Genomic DNA, 22,565 nt, shown 5'->3' with positions numbered 1-22,565 from the left:
CAGGGACCCCAATATGACAGGATTTTAAAGGGAATTAATACATTTAATATTAGTGTACTCTATAACAAAGAGTTTGCACATTAGTTCTTAATCCATGGAACAGAATCAATCTGTGTGATTTTTTTTTTTTAAGTTTATTTATTTACTTTGAGAGAGACAGAGCGAGAGAAAAAGAGAGCACCAGCAGGAGATGGGCAGAGAAAGAGAGAGAGAATGCAAAGCCAGCTCTGTGCTGTCTGATGTGGGGCTTGATCCCACGAACCATGAGATCATGACTTGAACTGAAATCAAGAGTCAGATGGTTAACTGACTGAGCCACCCAGCACCCCCAATTTGTGTAATTTCTACAACAATGTAAGGAACTGGACTGGTTAGTATGAACTCTAGAAGGAAGTTTGAGGCATGGAGAACCATAAATACCTCCTAGATATTTGGACATTGGCTAGAATGACTTTTTTTCCTCCTTACCTGCCTTGCTTTCCATAGCAGTTGTTGGCCTTAGACAGCTGTGTTTACTTGTCCATAAAAAAAAAAGTTCAATGGATACCCAAACTAGTGCATGAATGTTTGAGGAAATAAGATATTTGAATAGATTCAAGCATCTTCTCACAACATACTTTTTACGATGATTTTTAAAAATATTTATTTATTTTTGAGAGAGAGATAGAGTGTAAGTAGGGAAGGGGCAGAGAGAGAGGGAGACACAGTCTGAACCAGGCTCCAGGCTCTGAGCTGTCAGCACAGAGCCCGATGCAGGGCTTGAACCCACGAACCGTGAGATCATGACCTGAGCCAAAGTCAGATGCTTAACTGACTTTAAAGTCAGAAACTTTAACTGAGCCACCCAGGTGCCCCTAGATGACTTTTTTTTTTTAAGTTTATTTTTGAGAGAGACAAAGACAACGTGGGTTGGAGAGCAGAGAGAGAGAGGGAGAGAGAGAGAATCCCAAGCAGGTTCTGTGCTGTGAGCACAGAGCCCGATGCTGGGCTCAAACTCACGAAACTTTGAGATCATGACCTGAGCTGACATCCAAGAGCCAAACGCGTAACCGCTGAGCCACCCAGGTGTCCCACAACGTGCTTTTAAGACTTACAAAGGTTGGGCACTTGGGTGTCTCACTTGGTTAAGCGTTTGGCTCTTGATTTCGGGTCTTGGTTCGTGGGTTCAAGCTGCACATTGGGCTCTGTCCTGGGCACTGGATCTTGCTTGGGATTCTCTCTCCTTCTTTCTCCTTGCCCCTCCCCTGCTTGCTTGTTCTTTTTTTCAAAAATAAATAATAAAAAAGGGAAAAATACTAACTTTTCAGGGAGACCTGGCTAATGACACCTTTATCAAATATATACTTAAGTGATGGGGCAAATCAGTAGTATGTGCCTCTTGGTATGATGAACAGTGGTATTTCTGTCCAAATTGTATAACCTGAAGCTAATCATAAGAAACATCAGACAATCCATATTGGGACATTCTACAAAATGGCCTGTACTCTTCAAAAGTGTCAAAGTCTCAAAAGACAAATAAACATTGAGGAATTGTTCTAGATTAGAGACTACAGAACCATGCTTGCTAAATATAATATATGATCTGATATTGGCCATGGCTCAGGGAAAAAACTATAAAAGACATTATTGGGATAAGTGGCTGAATTTGAATGTGGACTGTGGGTTAGATAATAATATCGCAATGTTAAATCTTGATTTTGGTAATTTTACTGTGATTGTGGAAGAGAATGTCTTTGCTCTTTGGAAACACATCTGGAAATATTTAGAGGTAAAGGAGCACAGTGTCTCCAGCTCTATCTCAAATATAAACACACATATACACATAAAGAGAGGGAAGAAGGGAAAACAAATGGAGCGAAATGTAAATAAATGGTGAATCTGGGTAAATGCTATCAGGGATTTCCTTGTATTTTTGTAATGTTTCTTTAAGTTTGAAAGTATGTAAAAATAAATTTATGGCCTCTGTTCATTGTTTTGACTTTGGAATCTTATAGGTTTTTTGATTGCCTCTGAAACTTATTTTGATAAATATTTATAAAGATATGGCAACTATGTCTGTTATTGTGAGTTATATTTAAAAAAATTCAAACATATACTCTGGTAGGCAGAAAAATGGACCTCCCAAAACATCCATGTTTTAATTCTTGGAACCTGTGAATATGTTACCTTACATAGCTAAAGGAACTTGGACTAGGTGATTAATGTTAAAGAAGACCCTGAGGTGGGGAGGTTATCCTGGATTATCTGGGTCCGCTCAGTTTAATGACAAAGGTTCTTAAAAGTAGAAGAGGGAGACAGAAGAGAGTGTTAAGGAAATGTGGTTATGTAAGCAGGGTCAGAGAGATACAGAGTAGCTGGCTTTGAAGAAGGAGGAAGGGGACCACAATCCAGGGAATGTGGATGACTTAGAAGTTCAGAAAGACGTGGCATGAAAACAGACACTCAGATCAGTGGAACAGAATAGAGAACCCAGAAATGGACCCACAAACGTATGGCCAACTAATTTTTGACAAAGCAGGAAAGAATATCCAATGGAATAAAGACCGTCTCTTCAGCAAATGGTACTGGGAAAACTGGACAGCAACATGCAGAAAAATGAACCTGGACCACTTTCTTACACCATTCACAAAGATAAACTCAAAATGGATGAAAGACCTAAATGTAAGATAGGAAGCCATCAAAATCCTAGAGGAGAAAACAGGCAAAAACCTCTTTGACCTCGGCAGCAGCAACTTCTTACTTGACATGCCTCCAGAGGCAAGGGAGACCAAAGCAAAAAATGAACTATTGGGACCTCATCAAGATAAAAAGCTTCTGCACAATGAAGGAAGTAATCACCAAAACTAAAAGGCAACCAACGGAATAGGAGAAGATATCTGCAAATGAAGTATCAGATAAAGATCAGATAAAGGGTTAGTATCCAAAATCTATAAAGAACTTATGAAACTCAACACCCAAAAAACAAATAATCTAGTGAAGAAACGGGCAAAAGACATGAGTAGACACTTCTCCAAAGAAGGCATCCAGATGGCCAACTGACACATGAAAAACTGCTCAACATCACTCATCATCAGGGAAATAAATACAGATCAAAACCACAATGAGATATCACCTCACACCTGTCAGAATGGCTAACATTAACAACTCAGGCAACAACAGATGTTGGCGAAGATGCAGAGAAAGAGGAACCCTTTTGCACTGCTGGTGGGAATGCAAACTGGTGCGGCCACTCTGGAAAACAGTACGGAGGTTCCTCAAAAAATTAAAAATAGAATTGCCCTACGACCCAGCAACTGCATTACTAGGTATTTATCCAAGGGATACAGGTATGCTGTTTCGAAGGGACGCATGCACCCCAATGTTTATAGCAGCACTATCAACAACATCCAAAGTATGGAAAGAGCCCAAATGCCCAATGATGGATGAATGGATAAAAAGATGTGGTATATATATACAATGGAGTATTACTAGTCAATCAAAAATGAAATCTTGCCATTTGCAACTATGTGGATGCAACAAGAGGCTATTATGCTAAGTGAAATTAGTTGGAGAAAGACAAATATCATATGACTTCACTCATATGAGGACTTAAAGATACAAAACAGATGAACATAAGGGAAGGGAAGCAAAAGTAACATATAAACAGAGAGAGGGGGACAGAACATAAGAGACTCTTAAATATGGAGAACAATCAGAGGGTTGCTAGAGGGGTTGTGGGAGGGGGGATGGGCTAAATGGATAAGGGACATTAAGTAATCTTCTGAAATCATTGTTGCACTATATGCAAACTAACTTGGATGTAAATTAAAAAATAAATTAAAAAAAAAGTTTGCAAAGACAAGGAAATGTATTCTAGAACTTCAAGAAAGGGGTGCATCCTTGCTGATCACCTTGATGTTAGCCTGGTGAGATTCAAGTCAGAGTTCTAACATACAGAATTGCAAAATGATAGATTTGCATTGTTTTTAAGCCACTAAATTTGTGTTCATTTGTTATAGCAGCGATAGAAAACTAATACATGTACAGAAATAGAGAAAAAATATATATAACCTTTATGCACCCATTATTTAGCTTCAATGATCATCAGTTCATTGCCAGTCTTGTTTCATTTTTACCTCTTCAGTTCCCTCCCTAGTTCCTCTTTACTCATTAATTTTGTAAAGTTTTTATTTTTAAATATTTTATTTTTAAGTAATCTCTACACTCAATATGCTGCTTGAATTTACAACCCTGAGATTAAGAGTTGTCTGCCAGGTGCCCCTTAAGTTTTTATTTTAATCACCCAATGCTTGTCATGACACGTGCACCCCTTAATCCCTATTACCTATTTCACCCATCCTCACCACCCCCACCTCTGCTCTGATAACCATAAGTTTGTTCTCTATAGTTAAGAGTCTGTTTCTTGGTTTGTCTCTTGTTCTTTTTTAATTCCCCTTTGCGCGTTTCTTATCATCATTAGCATTCTTAATTTACATCCAAGTTAGTTAACATATAGTGTAATAATGGTTTCAGGAATAGAATTTAGTGATTCATTGCTTAACGTATAACGCCCAGTGCTCATCCCAACAAGTGCCCTCCTTAATGCCCCTTGCCCATTTAGCCCATCCCACCACCCAAACCCCTCCAACAGCCCTCAGTTTGTTCTCATGGTTTGTCTCCCTCCCTGTTTTTGTATTATTTTTGTTTCCCTTCCTTTATGTTAATCTGTTTTGTATCTTAAATTCCACACATGAGTGAAGTCATATGATACTTATCTTTCTGTGACTGACTTGTTTCGCTTAGCATAACACACTCTAGTTTCATTTGCAAATGGCAAGATTTCATTCTTTTTGATCTCTGAGTAATATTCCGTTGTATATATGTACCACATCTTTAACCATTCATCAGTCAATGGATATTTGGGCTCTTTCTATACTTTGGCTATCGTAGGTAGTGCTGCTATAAACATTGGGGTGCATGTGTCCCTTTGAAACAGCATACCTGTATCCCTTGGATAAATACCTAGTAGTGCAGTTGCTGGGTCATAGGGTAGTTCTATTTTTAATTTTTTGAGGAACCTCCATACTGTTTTCCAGAGTGGCCGCACCAGTTTGCATTCCCACCAGCAGTGCAAAAGGGTTCCTCTTTCTCTGCATCTTCGCCAACATCTGTTGTTGCCTGAGTTGTTAATGTTAGCCATTCTGACAGGTGTGAGGTGATCTCTCATTGTGGTTTTGATTTGTATTTCCCTGATGATGAGTGATGTTGAGCAGTATTTCATGTGTCTGTTAGTCATTTGGATGTCTTCTTTGGAGAAGACCTGTTTTTGCCCATTTCTTCACTGGATTATTTCTGTTTTGGGTGTTGAGTTTCATAAGTTCTTTATAGATTTTGGATACTAATCCTTTATCTGATACTTCATTTGCAGATATCTTCTCCCATTCCATTGGTTACCTTTTAGTTTTGCTGATTATTTCCTTCACTGTGCAGAAGCTTTTTATCTTTTTTTTTTTAATCTTTATTTTTTACTTTTGAGAGAGAGAGAGACAGAGTGCAAGCAGGGGAGGAACAGAGAGAGAGGGAGACACAGAATCGGAAGCAGGCTCCAGCCTCTCAGCTGTCAGCACAGAGCCTGACATGGGCTTGAACTCACAAACCGTGAGATCATGACCTGAGCCAAAGTCAGACGCTTATCCAACTAAGCTAGCCAGGTGCCCTGAAGCTTTTTTATCTTGATGTGGTCCCAATAGTTCATTTTTGCTTTGGTTTCCCTTGCCTCTGGAGGCATGTCAAGTAAGATGTTGCTGCTGTCAAGGTCAAAGAGGTTTTTGCCTATTTTCTCCTCTAGGATTTTGATGGCTTCCTGTCTTACATTTAGGTCTTTCATCCGTTTCGAGATTATTTTTGTGCATGGTGTAGGAAAATGGTCCAGGTTCATTTTTTCTGCATGTCACTGTCCATTTTCCCAGCACCAGTTGCTGAAGAGATGGTCTTTATTCCATTGGATATTCTTTCCTGCTTTGTCAAAGATTAGTTGGCCATATGTTTGTGGGTCCATTTCTGGGTTCTCTATTTTGGGTTCTCCATTGATTTATGTGTCTGTTTGTGTGTTAGTACCATACCGTCTTGATGATTACAGCTTTGTAATACAGTTTGAAGTCTGGGATTGTGATGCCTTCAGCTGTGGTTTCCTTTTTCAGGATAGCTTTGGCTCTTCGTGTCTTTTCAGGTTCCATATGAATTTTAAGGTTGTTTATTCTAGCTCTGTGAAGAATGCTGATGTTATTTTTGATAGGGATTGCATTGACTATGTAGATTGCTTTGGGTAGTGTCGACATTTTAACAATATTTGTTCTTCAATACATGAGCATGGAATGTTTTTTCCATTTTTTTGTGTCATCTTCAATTTTTTTCATGAACTTTAGATTTTTTACCTCTTTGTTTAGGTTTATCCCTAGGTATTTTATGGTTTTTGGTGCATCATTTGTTTTGTTTCTTAAGTTCCACATATGAGTGAAATCATGTGGTATTTGTCTTTCTCTGACTTATTTCACTCAGCATTATACTCTTTATCGCCATCCATGTTGTTGCAAATGGCAAGATTTCATTCTTTTTTTTAAGGCTGAATAATATTCCTCTGTGTGTGTGTGTGTGTGTGTGTGTGTGTGTGTGTATGTGCGTGTACACACCACATTTTCTTTATCCATTCATCATTTGATGGACACTTGGGATGCTTCCATATCTTGGCCATTGTAAATAATGCTGCTATAAATGTAGGGATGCATAATACTTTGAATTAGTGTTTTTGCATCCTGGGCTGGTTCACCCCCTCCTTAGGCAACCTAGTGGTCCCCCACTCCCAGGAGGCCACCATATTGATGCCAAACTTAGTGCAGACACCCAGTTGGAATAGCGCGCCACAGCCCAGAATTCCTGGGCTCAAGCAATCCTCCTGTTTCAGCCTGAGTAGCTGAGACTACAGGTGCATGCCACCACACCTGGCTGAATTAGTGTTTTTGTATTCTTTGGGTAAATACCTAGTAGTGTAATTACTGGATCATAGGATAGTTCTATTTTTAACTTTCTGAGGAACTTCCATACTGTTTTCCACAGTTGCTGCAGCAGTTTGCATTCCACCAATAATACATGAGGGTTCCTGTTTCTCTATATCCTCACCAGCATCTCTTGTTTCCTGTGTTGTTGATTGTGTAGCCATTGTGACAGGTGTGAGGTGATGCCTTATTGTAGTTTTGATTTGCGTTTCCCTGATGATGAGTGATGTTGAGCATTTTTCATGTGTATGTTGGCTATTTGTATGTCTTTGCAGAAGTTTTTATTCATGTCTTCTGTCCATTTTTGATTGGATTATTTGTTTTGGGTGTATTGTATAAGTTTTTTTAAAATATATTTTAGATACTAACCGTTTATTTGATATAGCATTTGCAAATATCTTCTCGTATTCTGTAGGTTACCCTTTAGTTTTGTTGATTGTTTCCTTTGCTGTGTAAGAAGCTTTTTACTTTGATGTAGTCCCAGTAGTTTATTTTTGCTTTTGTCTCCCTTGCCTCAGGGGACCTATCTAGAAAAAAGTTGCTACAGCCAGTGTCAGAGAAATTACCGTCTGTGCTCTCTCTTCTAGCATTTTTATGGTTTTAGGTCTCACATTTAGGTCTTTAATCCATTTTGAATTTATTTTTGTGTATGGTGTAAGAAGGTGGTCCAGTTTCATTGTTTTGCATGGAGCTGTCCAGTTTTCCCAGCACCATTTGCTGAAGAGACTGCCTTTTTTCCATTGGATATTCTTTCCTGCTTTGTCGAAGATTAATTGACCATATAATTGTGAGTTTGTTTCTGGGTTTTGTATTCTGTTCTATGAACTATGTGTCTATTTTTATGGCAGTACTATATTCTTTTCATTACTACAGTTTTGTAATATAACTTGAGGTCTGGAATTGTGATCCCTCCAGCTCTGATTTTTCAGGGTTGCTTTGTCTGTTTGGAGTCCATATAAATTTTAGGATTGTTTGTTCTAGTAATGTGAAAAATGCTGGTGGTAATTTTGTTTTTTTAAAACAAAAATTTTGAGAGAGAGAGAGAGAGAGGTATGTTTGTGTGTGAGAGGGGCAGAGAGAGAGGGAGAGAGAGACAGTCCTAAGTAGGCCCCACACTGTCAGCACAGAGCCCCATGTGGGGCTTGAATTCATGAACTGTGAGATCATGACCTAAGTGGAAATCAAGAATCAGCCACTTAACTTACTGAGCCATCCAGGCTCCTCTGGTGGTATTTTGATTGAGATTGCCTTAAATGTGTGGATTGCTTTGGGTAGTATAGACATTTGAACAATATTTGTTCTTCTAATCCATGAGCATGGAATGTCTTTCTATTTCTTTGTGTTATCTTCAGTTTCTTTCATCAGTGTTCATAATTTTCAGAGTATAGGTCTTTTACCTCTTACCTTTTACCTTTGGTTAGGTTTATTCCTAGGTGTCTTATTATTTTTGGTGCAATCTACTCATTATTTTGATGCAAATCCCAGGAATATCTTTTCATTTGTAAACAGTTCAGTATTTGTCTCTGTAACCAACACAGTGACAGTACCATTATCCCACATAAAAATGGAGAATATTTAAATATTGATTTTAATATTGAGAAATTTGGCAAGAAAAAACCACAGTTGATTCTGAGAATGGCTTGTTATGACATGTTTAAAAACTCTTCTGATACATTGTTTACACTATAATTATAAGCACAATTTTCATTTTATTATGTCTTTAGCTTTTATAACGTAATTAAAAGTTTAATAGTTTAGTAGACAGTAAAATTGGATTTTTAATTTATTTTAAAATGCCTATTTCCTTTTAAGATATAGAGAAGTTGGTAGTTCATATTTTAAATTAGGAATTTATTATATAAAAATATGGAAAATTAGATTTAATTTCTGCATAAAATACATATTTCCTTCTTTTAGGTTGCTGCAAATAAGAATACCTTTCTCCAGTTACAAAATAATACCCAAATATGCAGTTTAAATCTGCCTACTGACGGAAGTGCTAGAGAAATTAATCATGGGCATAATTACAACGGAAAACACTGTCTTGAAGTATCTGTAATGGCAACATTAGATCCACCTCATACAGGTAAGACTGCTTTTTATTGATTAGGTTTACACTTGACCAGTTGTAGTACAGTATTATTTAAGTTGACTATTTTCAAAATTGAATGTTCTATTTGAAAAGTGTTGAAATACCCCTAGGTTCTTGGCAATTCATTTTTTTGTTGCCATAATTTCTTTTTTCAGTCTTTCTTTCTTTTTTTTATTTTTTATTTTTATTTATTTTGAGAGAGAGCATGTGCAGGAGAAGGGCAGAGAGAGAGAGGGAGAGTGAGAATCCTAAGCAGGCTCCACACTGTCAGTGAAGAGCCCGATGTGAGGCTTGAACCCATGAACCATGAGATCACAACCTAAGCCAAATCCAAGAGTCAGATGCTTAACTGAGCTACCCAGGCGCCCTATGTTGTCATAATTTCTTTAATTATTGGATTGATAACCATGTAATTCAAATCTTGTACTTTATAGTAGGTATCTAAGACTGTTAATTGTAAACTTGTTGGTCAAACATGGTCTTTTCCTCAAGTACCAAAATAAATTCTGTTTATTTAAAAATTTTTTTTTAACGTTTATTTATTTTTGAGACAGGGAGAGACAGAGCATGAATAGGGGAGGGTCAGAGAGAGGGAGACACAGAATATGAAGCAGGCTCCAGGCTCTGAGCTGTCAGCACAGAGCCCGACGCGAGGCTAGAACTCACGGACTGCAAGATCATGACCTGAGCCGAAGTCGGCCGCCTAACTGACTGAGCCACCCAGGAGCCCCAATAAATTCTGTTTAAAGGTTTGATTAAAAATTTTTTTAAAAACCATGTTGGGGCACGTGGCTAGCTCAGTAGGTAGAGTATACAACTCTTTATCTCAGGGTCATGAGTTCAAGCCCCATGTTGAGCATGGAGCCTACTTTAAAAAAAAATTAAAAAAAAATTTAAAACCATGTTAACAGTGCTAAGTTGGAGAGGTGAACTTGAAATGAATAAAATTGTTAATTCATAATAGTCCATAGAGTACCTCCAAATCAGATTTGTATTATGAGGGTATGTAATTGAAGGAGAACCAAGGATTTAACAGATGCTCCCTCCCTGCATTGTTGAATTGGGTTAAAATAATGATTATGTTTCTTTTTGTACCTGTCAGAGATTAATATTCTACAAGTAATTAAAAGAATAGAGTTGTTTACTAGTGTTTATTTGACCTTGTGAAAGACAACATTAAGACTACATTTTTCCAAATGACCTTTTATTCATTTTTTGCTTGAATAAACAGATTCAGGGAGAGAGCCCCATCTGCTGGTCTATAGAAGAGTAATTGTCATTCTCAAGATACCAGTGCTAATCAATAAGATTCCTTAAGCACTTAACCCTTTTTGAAGGAACTTCTTGAGCTTTGTGATGATTAGTACATTTTACCTCTGAATGGGTTAGTTTCTTCTTGTGGGAGAAAGGAATCCTGTGTTTTCCTAACTGGCTAGGATCTTCAGTTTCATTTATGTGCTCCTTGTAACTTTTCAAAAGTTGTTACTGGAGTCAAGACAAAGTTGAAAAGGGCTTTTGGAGCTGGATCTAGGGATCTGAAATCCCTAGAGACAGCTCTGGCTATGGCACTTTAGCTGCTGCGCGGTCTCACTGATTTAGTCTCTCCTTCTTTTTTCCTTTTCTCCCTTCCTCTTATTTTCCTTCCATCTTTGTTAAGTGGATATCCTGTTTTCCCAGGTTTTCTTCTCAACTGTCAAGCTGGTGGCAGATAATGATCCATGTATGCCTTTTTCTTTTCTATTACGGTAGCTAATCTTCACCAGAGAGTGATATTTAGACTCTGTAATATGTTCTGTGTTACTGATTTGCTGCTTTATTTTTGTTCTATAGTTTCTCACTCTCTAACCTGCTAAATATTAGGAGGGAGTTAAGAGTTAAGATAAATTGAAGAGGGAGTTAATTTACTCAACCCTTAATCCCTTAATCCCTTCTCTGATTTGGTACATTCACTGGACCGGGGAACCTTTGCCAACCTCCTGACACCCTCCTGCCTCTCATTCAGAGAGAGGCTAATTGGGGAAAAGAGCATTGTGAGAAACATCTTGCTTTCTGTGGTGAATTACTAGAGAAGGATGTTGTGTGAGGAGAAGTATGGAGATGAGAGATCCATGTAGTATACATTCACCTTTTCACATCTTTTTAATCCTACACATAATCCACCTTGAAGTACGGTCCAAATCTGTTTGTCCCAGTTAAAATATGTCGTCATTTTCCCCTATCACTTTTTATTCTGAAAAATTTCCTATATGTAGAGAAGTTGAAAGAATAATTATTATCCTAAATTCTGCATTTGTTAATCTTTTGCTTCTCCCTCCCTTATATGTCCCTTTTTTTTCTGGATCATTTGAAAATAAGTTGCAGATGTCATGCCACATCATCTTCAGCTTATATTTCTTAAAATTTCTTAGTAGTAATTCATAATATTTAATATATACTTCATCATTAATATCATTTTTGCATAAGCTGATTTAAGTTTGGTTTCTTTCTCAACTGAAAGTTCCCTGATGAGTATATTTTCACTCCATTGAACTTCACTGAGCGCTTCAGGTCTCTTTATAAACCCTGTTCCTTTGCAGATAATAGTCCCTATGTGAGAAAGAAGATGTAGATCTACCACTAATGACTTCACCTATGGCTCAGGGTATGTGCCTTATTTGGAGATGTGCTAGAAGGGCCCACTCTGTCTTAAAAAAATTATTTTATTCATTCATTCATTCATTCATTCATTCATTCATTATTTTTGTCTACAGCCTCTGCTGTTTGCCTAGTCTTGAGAAAATTAAAGCCTGGAAGAGGGGAAATATATAATGGGTTGAATTGTGTCCCCTAAAAAGATGTCTTTAAGTCGTAACCTATGGTACCCGCGAATGTGACCTTATTTGGAAATAGGGTCTTTGCAGTTGTAATCAACTTAAGATGAGGTCATACTGTGTTAGGCCCTAAATCACAAAGCTGGTGTCCTTGTGAGGAGAGAGAGACACAGAAACACAGAGAGAAAGACCACATGATGACGAAGGCGGAGATTGGAGTAGCTGCAAGCCAAGGAGCACCAAGGATTGTTGGCAACCACCAGAAGCTTTCTAGAAAGTGGCAAGGAAGGATTCTCCCCTAAAATCTTCAGAGAGCAAAAGGCTTTGCTGACACCTTAATTTTGAACATCTGGTCTCCAGATTTTGAGAGAATAAATTCTGTTGCTTAAGCCACCTAGTTTTTGGTACTTTGTTGTGGCAGTCTTCAAAAATTAATATAGGAAGTTCTAGACCTCCTGATATTCAGAACTGTATTTACTTTCTTCAGAAACAGAGAAATTGTTTCATTTTTTCTGATTCCTTCTCATTCTGATGAACTATAAGGTGAAACTTAGTTCTCCCTCAAACTGTTCAACCACACTATCTTGTGTCATATGTATTTACCTGACCCTGTTTCACCTAAGGCAAGAACTTTCTCTTCAGGTTTTAAAACAAAAATTTTTAAGTTTATTTATTTACTTTGAGAGAGAATGAGCACAAGCGGGGGAGGAGCAGAGGGGAGAGAGAGAATCCCAAGCAGGCTTCACGCCATCAGTGCACAACTTGATGTGGGGCTTGAATTCACAAACCCGTGAGATCATGACCTAAGCCGAGATCAAGAGTCAGATGCCCAACTGACTCTGTTACCCAGGCACCCCTGTTGCACCCCTGTTGTTCAGGTTTTAAATCAAATAGTATGAATTCAAAAACAATTTATGGCTGAATGAAAGGATCTTAGAAAACTTGTAATTAAGTCCTTTGGCTTTGAAATGCTTCAGAGAAGTCCAGTAGTCAAGAAGAAGCTACCGGAACATTATAGTTTTCAGGGTTTGGTGATATTTGAGAGAACAGTTCCAAAAAGTGGAACAAAAGTCATATTGTAGTAGGGAACTAATGAGTGGAAACAGGCAAATGAAGTTAATATAAGTAAATGAAGTATGTAAAAATAAATTTGGTTGTGAAGGGAAGGAATAGTATCCTGAGAGAGAGCAGGGTACCAGGAGGTGGTAGTTGTTGTTTTTTGTTGTTGTTGTTTTTGAGATTTTATGTTTTAAGTAATCTCTACATCCAACATGGGGCTTGAATCCACAACCCCGAGATCCAAAGTTGCACGCTTGGGTCCCCTGGGTGGCTCAGTTGGTTAAGTGTCCGACTCTTGGTTTTGGCTCAGTTCATGATCTCATGTTTTTTTTAGTTCCAACCGCGTGTTGGGCTCTGCACTGACAGTGTGGAGCCTGCTTGGGCTTGTCTCTCTCCCTCTCTCTCCCTCTCTCTCCCTCTCTCTCCCTCTCTCTCCCTCTCTCTCCCTCTCCCTCTCTCTCCCTCTCTCTCTAACCCTTCCCTGCTCACGTTGTCTCTGTCTCTCTCAGAATAAATAAACTTAAAAAAAAAAGTTGCACTCTCTACTGACTGAGCCAATCTTGTTTAAAAGTAGTATGGTATAGGCTGTCAGGAATGAGGTAGTGAAGAGGGGAAGATTAAGGATATAAAAAGGGAGTGATAAAATCTTTCTCAGTGTAGATATTAGATAAGTATTTTTCAATTGGGTTTGAAGTCCCTGGAGATGGTTGGGTGTATTCTCAGGTGTTTATAAATTCTTAGAGAAGCTTAGAATTTTGTATTTTCTTTTAACTGATGTGAATAAATGCATGTAAACTATGCTGGATCTTTTAGATGGCCACCTTATATAATTATTATAAGTTTTCATGTCTTCAAATGAGAAGAGGGCTGAACAGAATGTGTTAGTGGTCTACTCCTACCAAATGCAGTTTTTATATATTCACTTAAGATGGTCTAACAATTGACCCATTGTATATCTTGTTGAAAAGAAAACTTGTTGAAAATAACCTGTGCCAAATCTGTTGGTATTATATTTATGTCATGAATAACGGTTTAATTTCAGTAAGGTATCACTATCATATTAAATTATTGTGATTTTTAATTTTATTGGTTTTATATTTAGTTTATAAATGTTTAATTTTTTATTGTAATAAAATATGCATAACATAGAATTCACCATTTTAACTATTTAAAGTGTACAACTGAGTGGCATTTAGCATATTTACAATGTTTTGCAACAGTCACCACTATCTAATTCTAGTTTCATGATGCTAAAAGAAAACCCAGACCAATTAAGCAATCAGTTCTCCACTCCCCACTTCTACATAGCCTCTGGCAACCACCAGTCTGCTTCCTGTCTCTATGGATTTGCCTGTTTTGGATATTTCATATGAATAGAATTATAAAATGTAGTTCTTCATGACTTAAAACAACAAGTAATGCATCACATGGTAAGGAATTTAGAAGGCGTGAAGAATATAATAAAAAAAACTCCCTTCCCTGATCCGTAGCCATCTAGTTCTCTAGAGGCAAACTAGTTTTCAATTTTAGGGTATCTTTTTGGAGATATTCTATACATTTTGAAAAAAAAATTTTTTTTTAACCTTTATTTATTTTATTTTATTTTTATTTTATTTAAAAAAATTTTTTTTTTTTTAACATTTATTCATTTTTGAGACAGAGAGAGACAGAGCATGAACGGGGGAGGGTCAGAGAGAGGGAGACACAGAATCTGAAACGGGCTCCAGGCTCTGAGCAGTCAGCACAGAGCCCGATGCGGGGCTCGAACTCACATACCGCGAGATCGTGATCTGAGCCGAAGTTGGACGCTTAACTGACTGAGCCACCCAGGCGCCCCACCTTTATTTATTTTTGAGACAGAGAGAGACAGAGCATGAATGGGGGAGGGTCAGAGAGAGGGAGATATAGAATCTGAAACAGGCTCCAGGCTCTGAGCTGTCAGCACAGAGCCCGACGCGGGGCTCGAACTCACGGACCGTGAGATCATGACCTGAGCCGAAGTCGGATGCTTAACCGACTGAGCCACCCAGGCGCCCCTACATTTTGAATCATATTTGTGTGTATATATTCTCCCCATACAAATGATTGTTCACCTGCTGCAATGTTCTATACATTGCATTTTTACTGTAACAGTATATCTTAGAAATCTTTTTGTCAGTACATTTAGAACTACCTTATGCTGTTTATTTTATTTTTTATTTATTTTTATTTTTCAAATATAATTTATTGTCAAGTTGGTTAACATACTGTGTATAGTGTGCTCTTGGTTTTGGGGGCAGATTCCCTTGATTCATTGCTTGCATACAACAACCAGTGCTCATCCCAACAAGTGTCCTCCTCAATGCCCACCACCCATTTTCCCCTCTCCTACAATTCCTCTACCTTATGCTTTAAAAAAAAATTTTTTTTAATGCTTATTTATTTTTGAGAGAGAGAGAGAGAGAGAGAGCCAGTGGGAGAGGGGCAGAGAGAAAGAGCCAGTGGGAGAGGGGCAGAGAGAGGGAGATGCAGAATCCAAAGCAAGCTCCAGGCTCTGCACTGTCAGCACAGAGCATGATGTCGGGCCTGAACCCCCCAAACATGAGATCATGACCTGAGCCACCCAGGCGCCCCTAAAAGTTACCAATATTTCATTGTATGGGTATGCCAAATATACTTAACTAGTGCTTTATTAAAGGATATTTATGTTATTTGAGGTCTTTTGTTGTTACAAGCAAAGCTACAACTAATGTCTATATATTACATACATATGTGAGGATATGTCCATAAATATCCATTTATCCATAGGATAAATACCTTGGAGTAGGGTGCTGGTTTCAAGGTATGTGCATTAACATTTTGATGGATAATAGTCATTTACCCTCTGCAGAGGTTAGAAGTTTATCCTTCTACCAGCAATGAGTAATGCATGTATCATTTATTGTGATGCTTAATCTGTATATGAGTATATACTTATACTTTTTGGTATTTGATAATCTAATTGTTAAAAAATATTATTTTGTTGTGCCTTTTAAGTTAAACTTTTTAATGTTATGTCTTGAGAATGTTCCCTACTTTGCTCCTGAGGATAAGATCCCCTTGCTAAACAACCCTCCTTATTAGATAGATCAGGTACAGTTTCTGCTTATCTGTGAATAGCAGCTTTCATTTCCCTCCTGGCTGCAGAATTATTTAAATAAGCCTGTAGGAGCTGGGGGGACACCTCACCCTCTTGGTACTGCAAAGCCTGCCTCCCACACCCCTAGTAGTTCACTGTGTTCTGGAGGGCAACCCCTTTGTGACCCTACATGAATATGGCAGTTTTCCTCCCCGACACTGTGAGTATATGTGACTACTGTTTTTTGTACCTGTTCAGTGTCAGGTGTTATGTGTTTGGCCATCCCTATAACCCTAGAACAGGAATCCTTTCCTCACCAACTAGATAAATAGAGTCAGTTAAAACAAGGAGATGTGTTTTTCTAAGGAGCTTTACTCAGTTTCTCTGAGAGTCTTACAACTCTTGCTATCCCTCCTCCCAGGGCTAAAAATTACTGGTGTATAAACTTTGTGGGATGTATTTACTAAGCTCTTTTGGAAAGTTTCTTCATTGCCTAGCATATTAAGCATGTTAAGTTTGGTCTAAATTTCCTCAGTTACTTGGATTGGGTGCAAAATGGAAGTATTCCTGTTTGAACAGAGCTTTAAACTGGGAATTTGCTTTATGCTTTTGGAGGACTGATGTAGAATAATTGAAATAATGGTGTTCAGTGTCTAGTTTTGGGGGAATGAATTGTGTGTGTTCATATGTTGGCTCTTCTTTGAAGGCTCATTTAAAAACAAAATGTGAAGTGGTGACTTAAGCAAGATAAAATAGGCAAATGGGATAAGCACAATGGAAAGAAAGATAACACAGTTCTTTAGATACCAGTTGATATGCTTTTAGTTTATGTATTAATAAAAATACTGGCTTATATAATTGAATTTTATTGGCATGTGTAGCTAGAAATGCTAGGCTTCAGGGTTGACTGGTCTAGCAGTTTAAAGGATGTCATCATGAGCCCAGTTCTTTCTGTTTTTCTCATCTGTCATCCACAGGATTGGCTTCATTGTTAAACTGGTTCCCCTCATGTTAATTAATAGATTTCAGCAATCACTGGGGCCATATACTTCTTTTTTTCTCATCTATCTGTTGGCAGGCAGATGTGCCCTACTCATAATCATTAAATAACTTTTCTTAACTTCATGCTGATATTGTGCCACTTTATTGTGACCAGAGGGATTCCTAACTTTAGACCTATATTACCACTGTAAGGAAGATTTACTGGTTTCTGAGAATCATCAATGTACCAGTCAGATACACATTCTTCATTTCTGTCCTTGGGAGTGAGAGCTATCTCATCCTAATTTCCTGGCTGCTGCACAATGGAGGAGGAATGGAATGGATGTCAGATACCTCCAATATCCATAATGTTAACTATACTGATAAGTGATTAGTTGAAAAAATGGCTAAAGTAAATATGAGTAGTTTAGCAACATTTTTAGTATATAAAATTTAACTGAAGGCTAAGTTTCTGCCAACCAGCTTCTGGGACAGAGGCTCCTTTAGTTCAAAAAATACATTTTTTAAAGATTTTACTAAAAATTTTTTAAGGTTATTTGTTTTGAGTGAGAGAGAATGAGTGGGAGAGGGGCAGAGAGAGAGAGAGAAAATCCCAAGCAGGCTCCATGCTGTCAGTGCAGAGCCTGATGCAGGGCTCGATCCCTTGAATCATGACATCATGAGCTGAACTGAAATCAAGAGTGGGATGCTTAACTGACCGAGTAACCCAAGCGCCCCTAAAGATTTTATTTTTAAGAAGTCTCCACACCCAGTGTGGGGTTCGAACTCACAACTCCGATTTTAAGAATCACATGCTCTACCAACTGAGCCAGGTGCCCCTAGTTCAAAATATTTTTTATCCCAAGAATATGATGTGGCCAGACAGGGAGGTATTCTGTGAAGATGAATGTAAATCTAGATTATATAGAGTAGGTCTGTGATTCATGTAGCATGGTTGTGGTAAAATCTATAATTTGACTCTGTGAGATAATATAAAATATATTTATTGGCCTCTGATCCTGGTTGCTGGCATAGAGCTCCTAAAACTCTTCTAATTTCCTCATTAATGACAATACTAAGAACATTTATTCATTCTAGTATTTGGTCTTTGACCCTGGTTCCTGACATAGAGTTCCTAAATCCTTTGGAATTTCCTGGGTGATAGTAGTGTCTTTTATTCTAATGAGGTGATTCTTGGTGGGCTCCAAAATGGGGGCTGGTTTTCAGGAAGACCAGTCCATGATTACAGGCTGGGAATTTTCAGCTCCACTTCCATTCTTCACACATGGGAAGAGAGTTAGAAATGGAGTTAAATAATACATCATGCCTGACATGAGGAAGTCTCTATAAATAGTATGAGGTTTGGAGAGCTTTTAGGTTGGTGAACATGTGGAGATGCTGGGAGACTGGCTGCCTGGATAGGGCATGGAAGCTCTGCGTCCCTTCCCATGTAACTTGCTCCCTGCATTTCTTCCATCTGGATGTTCGTCTGTATCCTTTGCCATATCTTTTTATGATAAGTTGGTAAATAGTAAGTAAACTGTTGTCTTGGGTTCTGTGAGCTGCTCTAGCAAATTACTTGAATCCCTGGGATTATGGGAACCTCACATTTATAGCCTGTTGGTCAGAAGCACAGATGCGATTCGCGTCTGAAGGGAGGCGGTAGGTTTGTGGGACTGATTCCTTAACCTGTGGGATCTGATGCTATCTGCAGGTAGATAGTGTTAAAATTGAGTTAAATTGTGGGACACCCAGGTGGTGTCACAGAATCACTTGGTGGGGAAAACCTCACATCTTACATCAGAAGTGTGAGTGTGGTAGTTGTCTGAGAGAAGGGTGTAACACAGGAAGAGGACTGAGTTTTTCTTCCTCAGACTCCTTCAGTTCTGTAAGGTTTGCTAAGATCCCTGAAATCTAATTTTTGATTGTCTCAGGTGCTTAATATCACAGAATGTCATCACCAAAGCACAGCAATGAAGTATGAGATATAAATGCTATAGCAGAATGACTCTTAGGGTTTGCATTCACCCTCATTTTTACCCTATTTTTGTGGCAGATTTTGTGGTTTTTTTTTTTTTGTTGCTGTTTCGTCTTCCTTACATGTTATATTATGGTCTTATAAAATATTGAATATAATTTTGTGTGCCTCCTCAGATTCTCTCAATACCACCTGGCTCCTAGACTGCTCTTCTGTCTCTATAGGCTGATCTGTTGCATAACCTGGGCAGCAGGGCCCTATTCCTTAGTGGCTACCTTCCAACCAGACTGACATTTTGGGAGTGTCTGTTCCTCCTGCCATTTCCAATCTTGGATGAAATACCATAGCACAGGGCTTAGTACCCTGCACATTTGTGGAGGCTGGATGACACAATCTGGAAGTAGAGTGAAGTTTACTGTGTGTGGGATCAACTTTGACTAATGGGAAATAGGAGACAGGAGAGAACCTTCCAGATATATTCCTCTTTTTCCTCTGTGGACCACTCTGAGGTATGTTCTTTTTTGTAGACTATTATCAGTAAATGTTCCAAGGAGGGTACCAAGTAAATGCATTTGCCAAGTGACCTACTGTATCTTTTCATAGCTTGTTGTAAAGTGCTAGTCACTGACTTTGCTTTACACAGTTCTTGCCTCAGCTCCCACCTCCTTTTTTTTTTTTATTAACCTTTGGTGTCCTGGGTAAGAAACTCCCAAATAAAGCCACCAGCACTCTAATCATTGCTTTAGGCTCTGGTTGCCAGAGAATTCGGGCTAAGACAGATTAATAAGGTATAATTTCTCACCTTTTTTTTTTTTTTTTGACTATCCTAAGATGTAGAAATAATTTCAGTAGTCACAGTGCTTTTATTGCTTAAAGTTCATGGAAAAAAAAATCACCCCTACTCCACAGTTATTTCTTATTGTTAAATTTAATAGCTGTAATTGTCCACATTCTATTTTTAATGACTAAAGAGTTAAAATATATTAACTCATTTTTATTCTTTTTTTTTTTTTTAATTTTTTTTTTTTAACGTTTATTCATTTTTGAGACAGAGAGAGACAGAGCATGAATGGGGGAAGGTCAGAGAGAGAGGGAGACACAGAATCTGAAACAGGCTCCAGGCTCTGAGCTGTCAGCACAGAGCCTGGCGCGGGGCTCGAACTCACGGACCGCGAGATCATGACCTGAGCCGAAGTTGGACGCCCAACCGACTGAGCCACCCAGGCGCCCCATAACTCATTTTTATTCTTAACGATAATTTTGGTAATTATTAAACATAAAGAAAAGTTGAAAGAATTGTACCCATGTACTGAGCACCCTTATACCCATTACCTGATTCTACAATTAAAGTTTTACTATATTTGCTTTATTACATACCCATCTATTCATTGGTCTTGTTTAAAAAAAATTTTTTTTTAGGAAGCTTATGCCCAACATGGAACTTGAACTCACAACCCCAAATCAAGGGTCACATACTCTGTTGACTGAGCCAGCCAGGTACCCCAGTCTTTCTTACTTTTATTATTTACTTTATTATTATTATTATTATTTTTTTTAAATATTTATTTTTGAGTGAGAGACAGAGACAGAACGTGAGCAGGGGAGGGGCAGAGAGAGAGGGAGACACAGAATACCTAAGAACCCCAGGCTCTGAGCTGTCAGCATAGAGCCGGACATGGGACTCAAACCCACAAACCATGAGATCATGACCTGAGCCAAAGTTGGACACTCAACCTACTGAGCCACCCAGGCAGCCCAGTCTAGCTTACTTTTAAAAATTGATATAAGAAAACTTTTATTGTTGGGAGTATAGTCGATTTCATTAGTTATATTAGTTTCAGGTGTACAGCATAGTGATTTGACAAGCTGTACATTATTCAGTGCTCACCATGATAAAATGTAGTCACCATCTGTCACCATACAACATTATTACAATATTATTCACTATATTCCCAATGCTGTATATTTTTATTTCCATGACCTATTTTATAACTTAAAGTTTATACCTCTTAATCTGCTTCACCTATTTTGCCCATTCCCCTACTCCCCTCCCCTCTGGCAACTACTAGTTTATTCTCAGTTTTCATGAGTCTGTTTCTGTTTTCTTTTGTTTGTTCATTTGTTTTTTAGATGCACATGGAAGTGAAATCATGGTTTTTGTTTTTGTCTGACTTATATTACTTAAGATGATACCCTTTGTGACCATCTATGTTGTTACAAATGGCAAGATCTCATTCTTTTTTTTTTATGGCTGAGTAATATTCTAGTGTGTGTGTGTGTGTGTGTGTGTGTGTGTGTACCACATATTCTATATTCATACATCTATCAGTGGGCACTTAGGTTGCTTCTGTATCTTGGCTGTTGTAAATAATGCTGCAATAAACATGGTGCATATGTCTTGTTGAATTAATGTTTTTGTTTTCTTAGGGTAAATTTCTTGTAGTGGAATTACTGTATCATATGGTAATTCTATTTTTAATTTTTTGAGGAACCTCCATACTGTATTCCACATTGGTTGCACCAATTTACATTCCCACAACAGTGCATGAAGGTTTTTTTCTTTACATTCTTGCCAACACTTGTTATGTCTGTCTTTTTGATACCAACCATTCTGACTGGTGTGAGGCGATTTGCATTTCCCTAATGATTCGTGATATTGAGCATCTTTTCATGTGTCTATTGGTCATCTGGATATCTTCTTTGGAGAAATGTGTATTCAGGTCCTCTGCCCACTTTAAATTGGGTTATTTGTGGGGTTTCTTTTTTGGTGTTAAGTTATATAAATTCTTTATATGTTTTGGATTTTAACCCATTATCAGATGTATCATTTGCAAATATCTACTCCCAAAATGAAAAGGTTGCTTTTTGTTTTGTTCTGTGTTGAGGATTCTTTGCAGTTTTTTTTTTTTTTAATTTTTAATTTTTAATTTTTTTTTTTTTTTTTTTTGAGAGAGAGAGAGAGAGGCAGAGGCAGACACAGAATCTGAAGCAGGTTCCAGGCTCCGAGCTGTCAGCACAGAGCCCGGCACACAGCTCAAACTCACAAACTGCGAAATCATGACCTGAGCTGAAGTCGGACGCTTAGCTGACTGAGCCACCCAGGTGCCCCTGCAGTTTTCACTAGTATGCTTTGGAGATAGTTGTTTTAATTTTAGAACATATAGAGGTACCTCATTCTTTTAATCGCTGCAGAGTAACAGTGGTATGATTATATCATAGTTTATTTAGGATTTTTGTTAAAAACAATCCTGCAGTGTATATCATTGTGCATGTGGTCTTACGAACTTATGCAAATAGTAGTCAGAATCATAATGTGTTTGCATTGCTTTTTTTAATTATTATTTTTGCATTACATTTTAATTTTTAATTTTAATTTTTATTTTTTTTTAACGTTTATTTATTTTTGGGACAGAGAGAGACAGAGCATGAACAGGGGAGGGGCAGAGAGAGAGGGAGACACGGAATCTGAAACAGGCTCCAGGCTCTGAGCCATCAGCCCAGAGTCCGACGCGGGGCT

General features: G+C 38.0%; 1 protein-coding gene across 3 annotated transcripts in view; it reads left to right on the top strand.

The window, feature by feature from the left end:
• LOC131494315 (DNA repair and recombination protein RAD54B) overlaps window positions 1-22,565 on the top strand; it is a 121,825-nt gene that overhangs the window by 8,755 nt on the left and 90,505 nt on the right. The window contains exons 1-2 of one of the 3 annotated variants that reach the window (XM_058698587.1): window positions 8,994-9,117; window positions 11,700-11,764. In XM_058698587.1, coding sequence (XP_058554570.1) covers window positions 11,743-11,764 — 22 coding nt within the window. In that variant the 5' untranslated portion in view covers window positions 8,994-9,117; window positions 11,700-11,742. Of the gene's footprint in view, window positions 1-8,948; window positions 9,118-11,699; window positions 11,765-22,565 lie in introns of those variants that run through there. The other 2 variants (XM_058698586.1, XM_058698585.1) reach the window with 2 other exon arrangements.

Source organism: Neofelis nebulosa, chromosome 14 (assembly GCF_028018385.1).
Source record: "Neofelis nebulosa isolate mNeoNeb1 chromosome 14, mNeoNeb1.pri, whole genome shotgun sequence".
Taxonomy (NCBI): Eukaryota; Metazoa; Chordata; class Mammalia; order Carnivora; family Felidae; genus Neofelis; species Neofelis nebulosa.
This window is presented reverse-complemented; position numbering and strand designations above follow the sequence as displayed.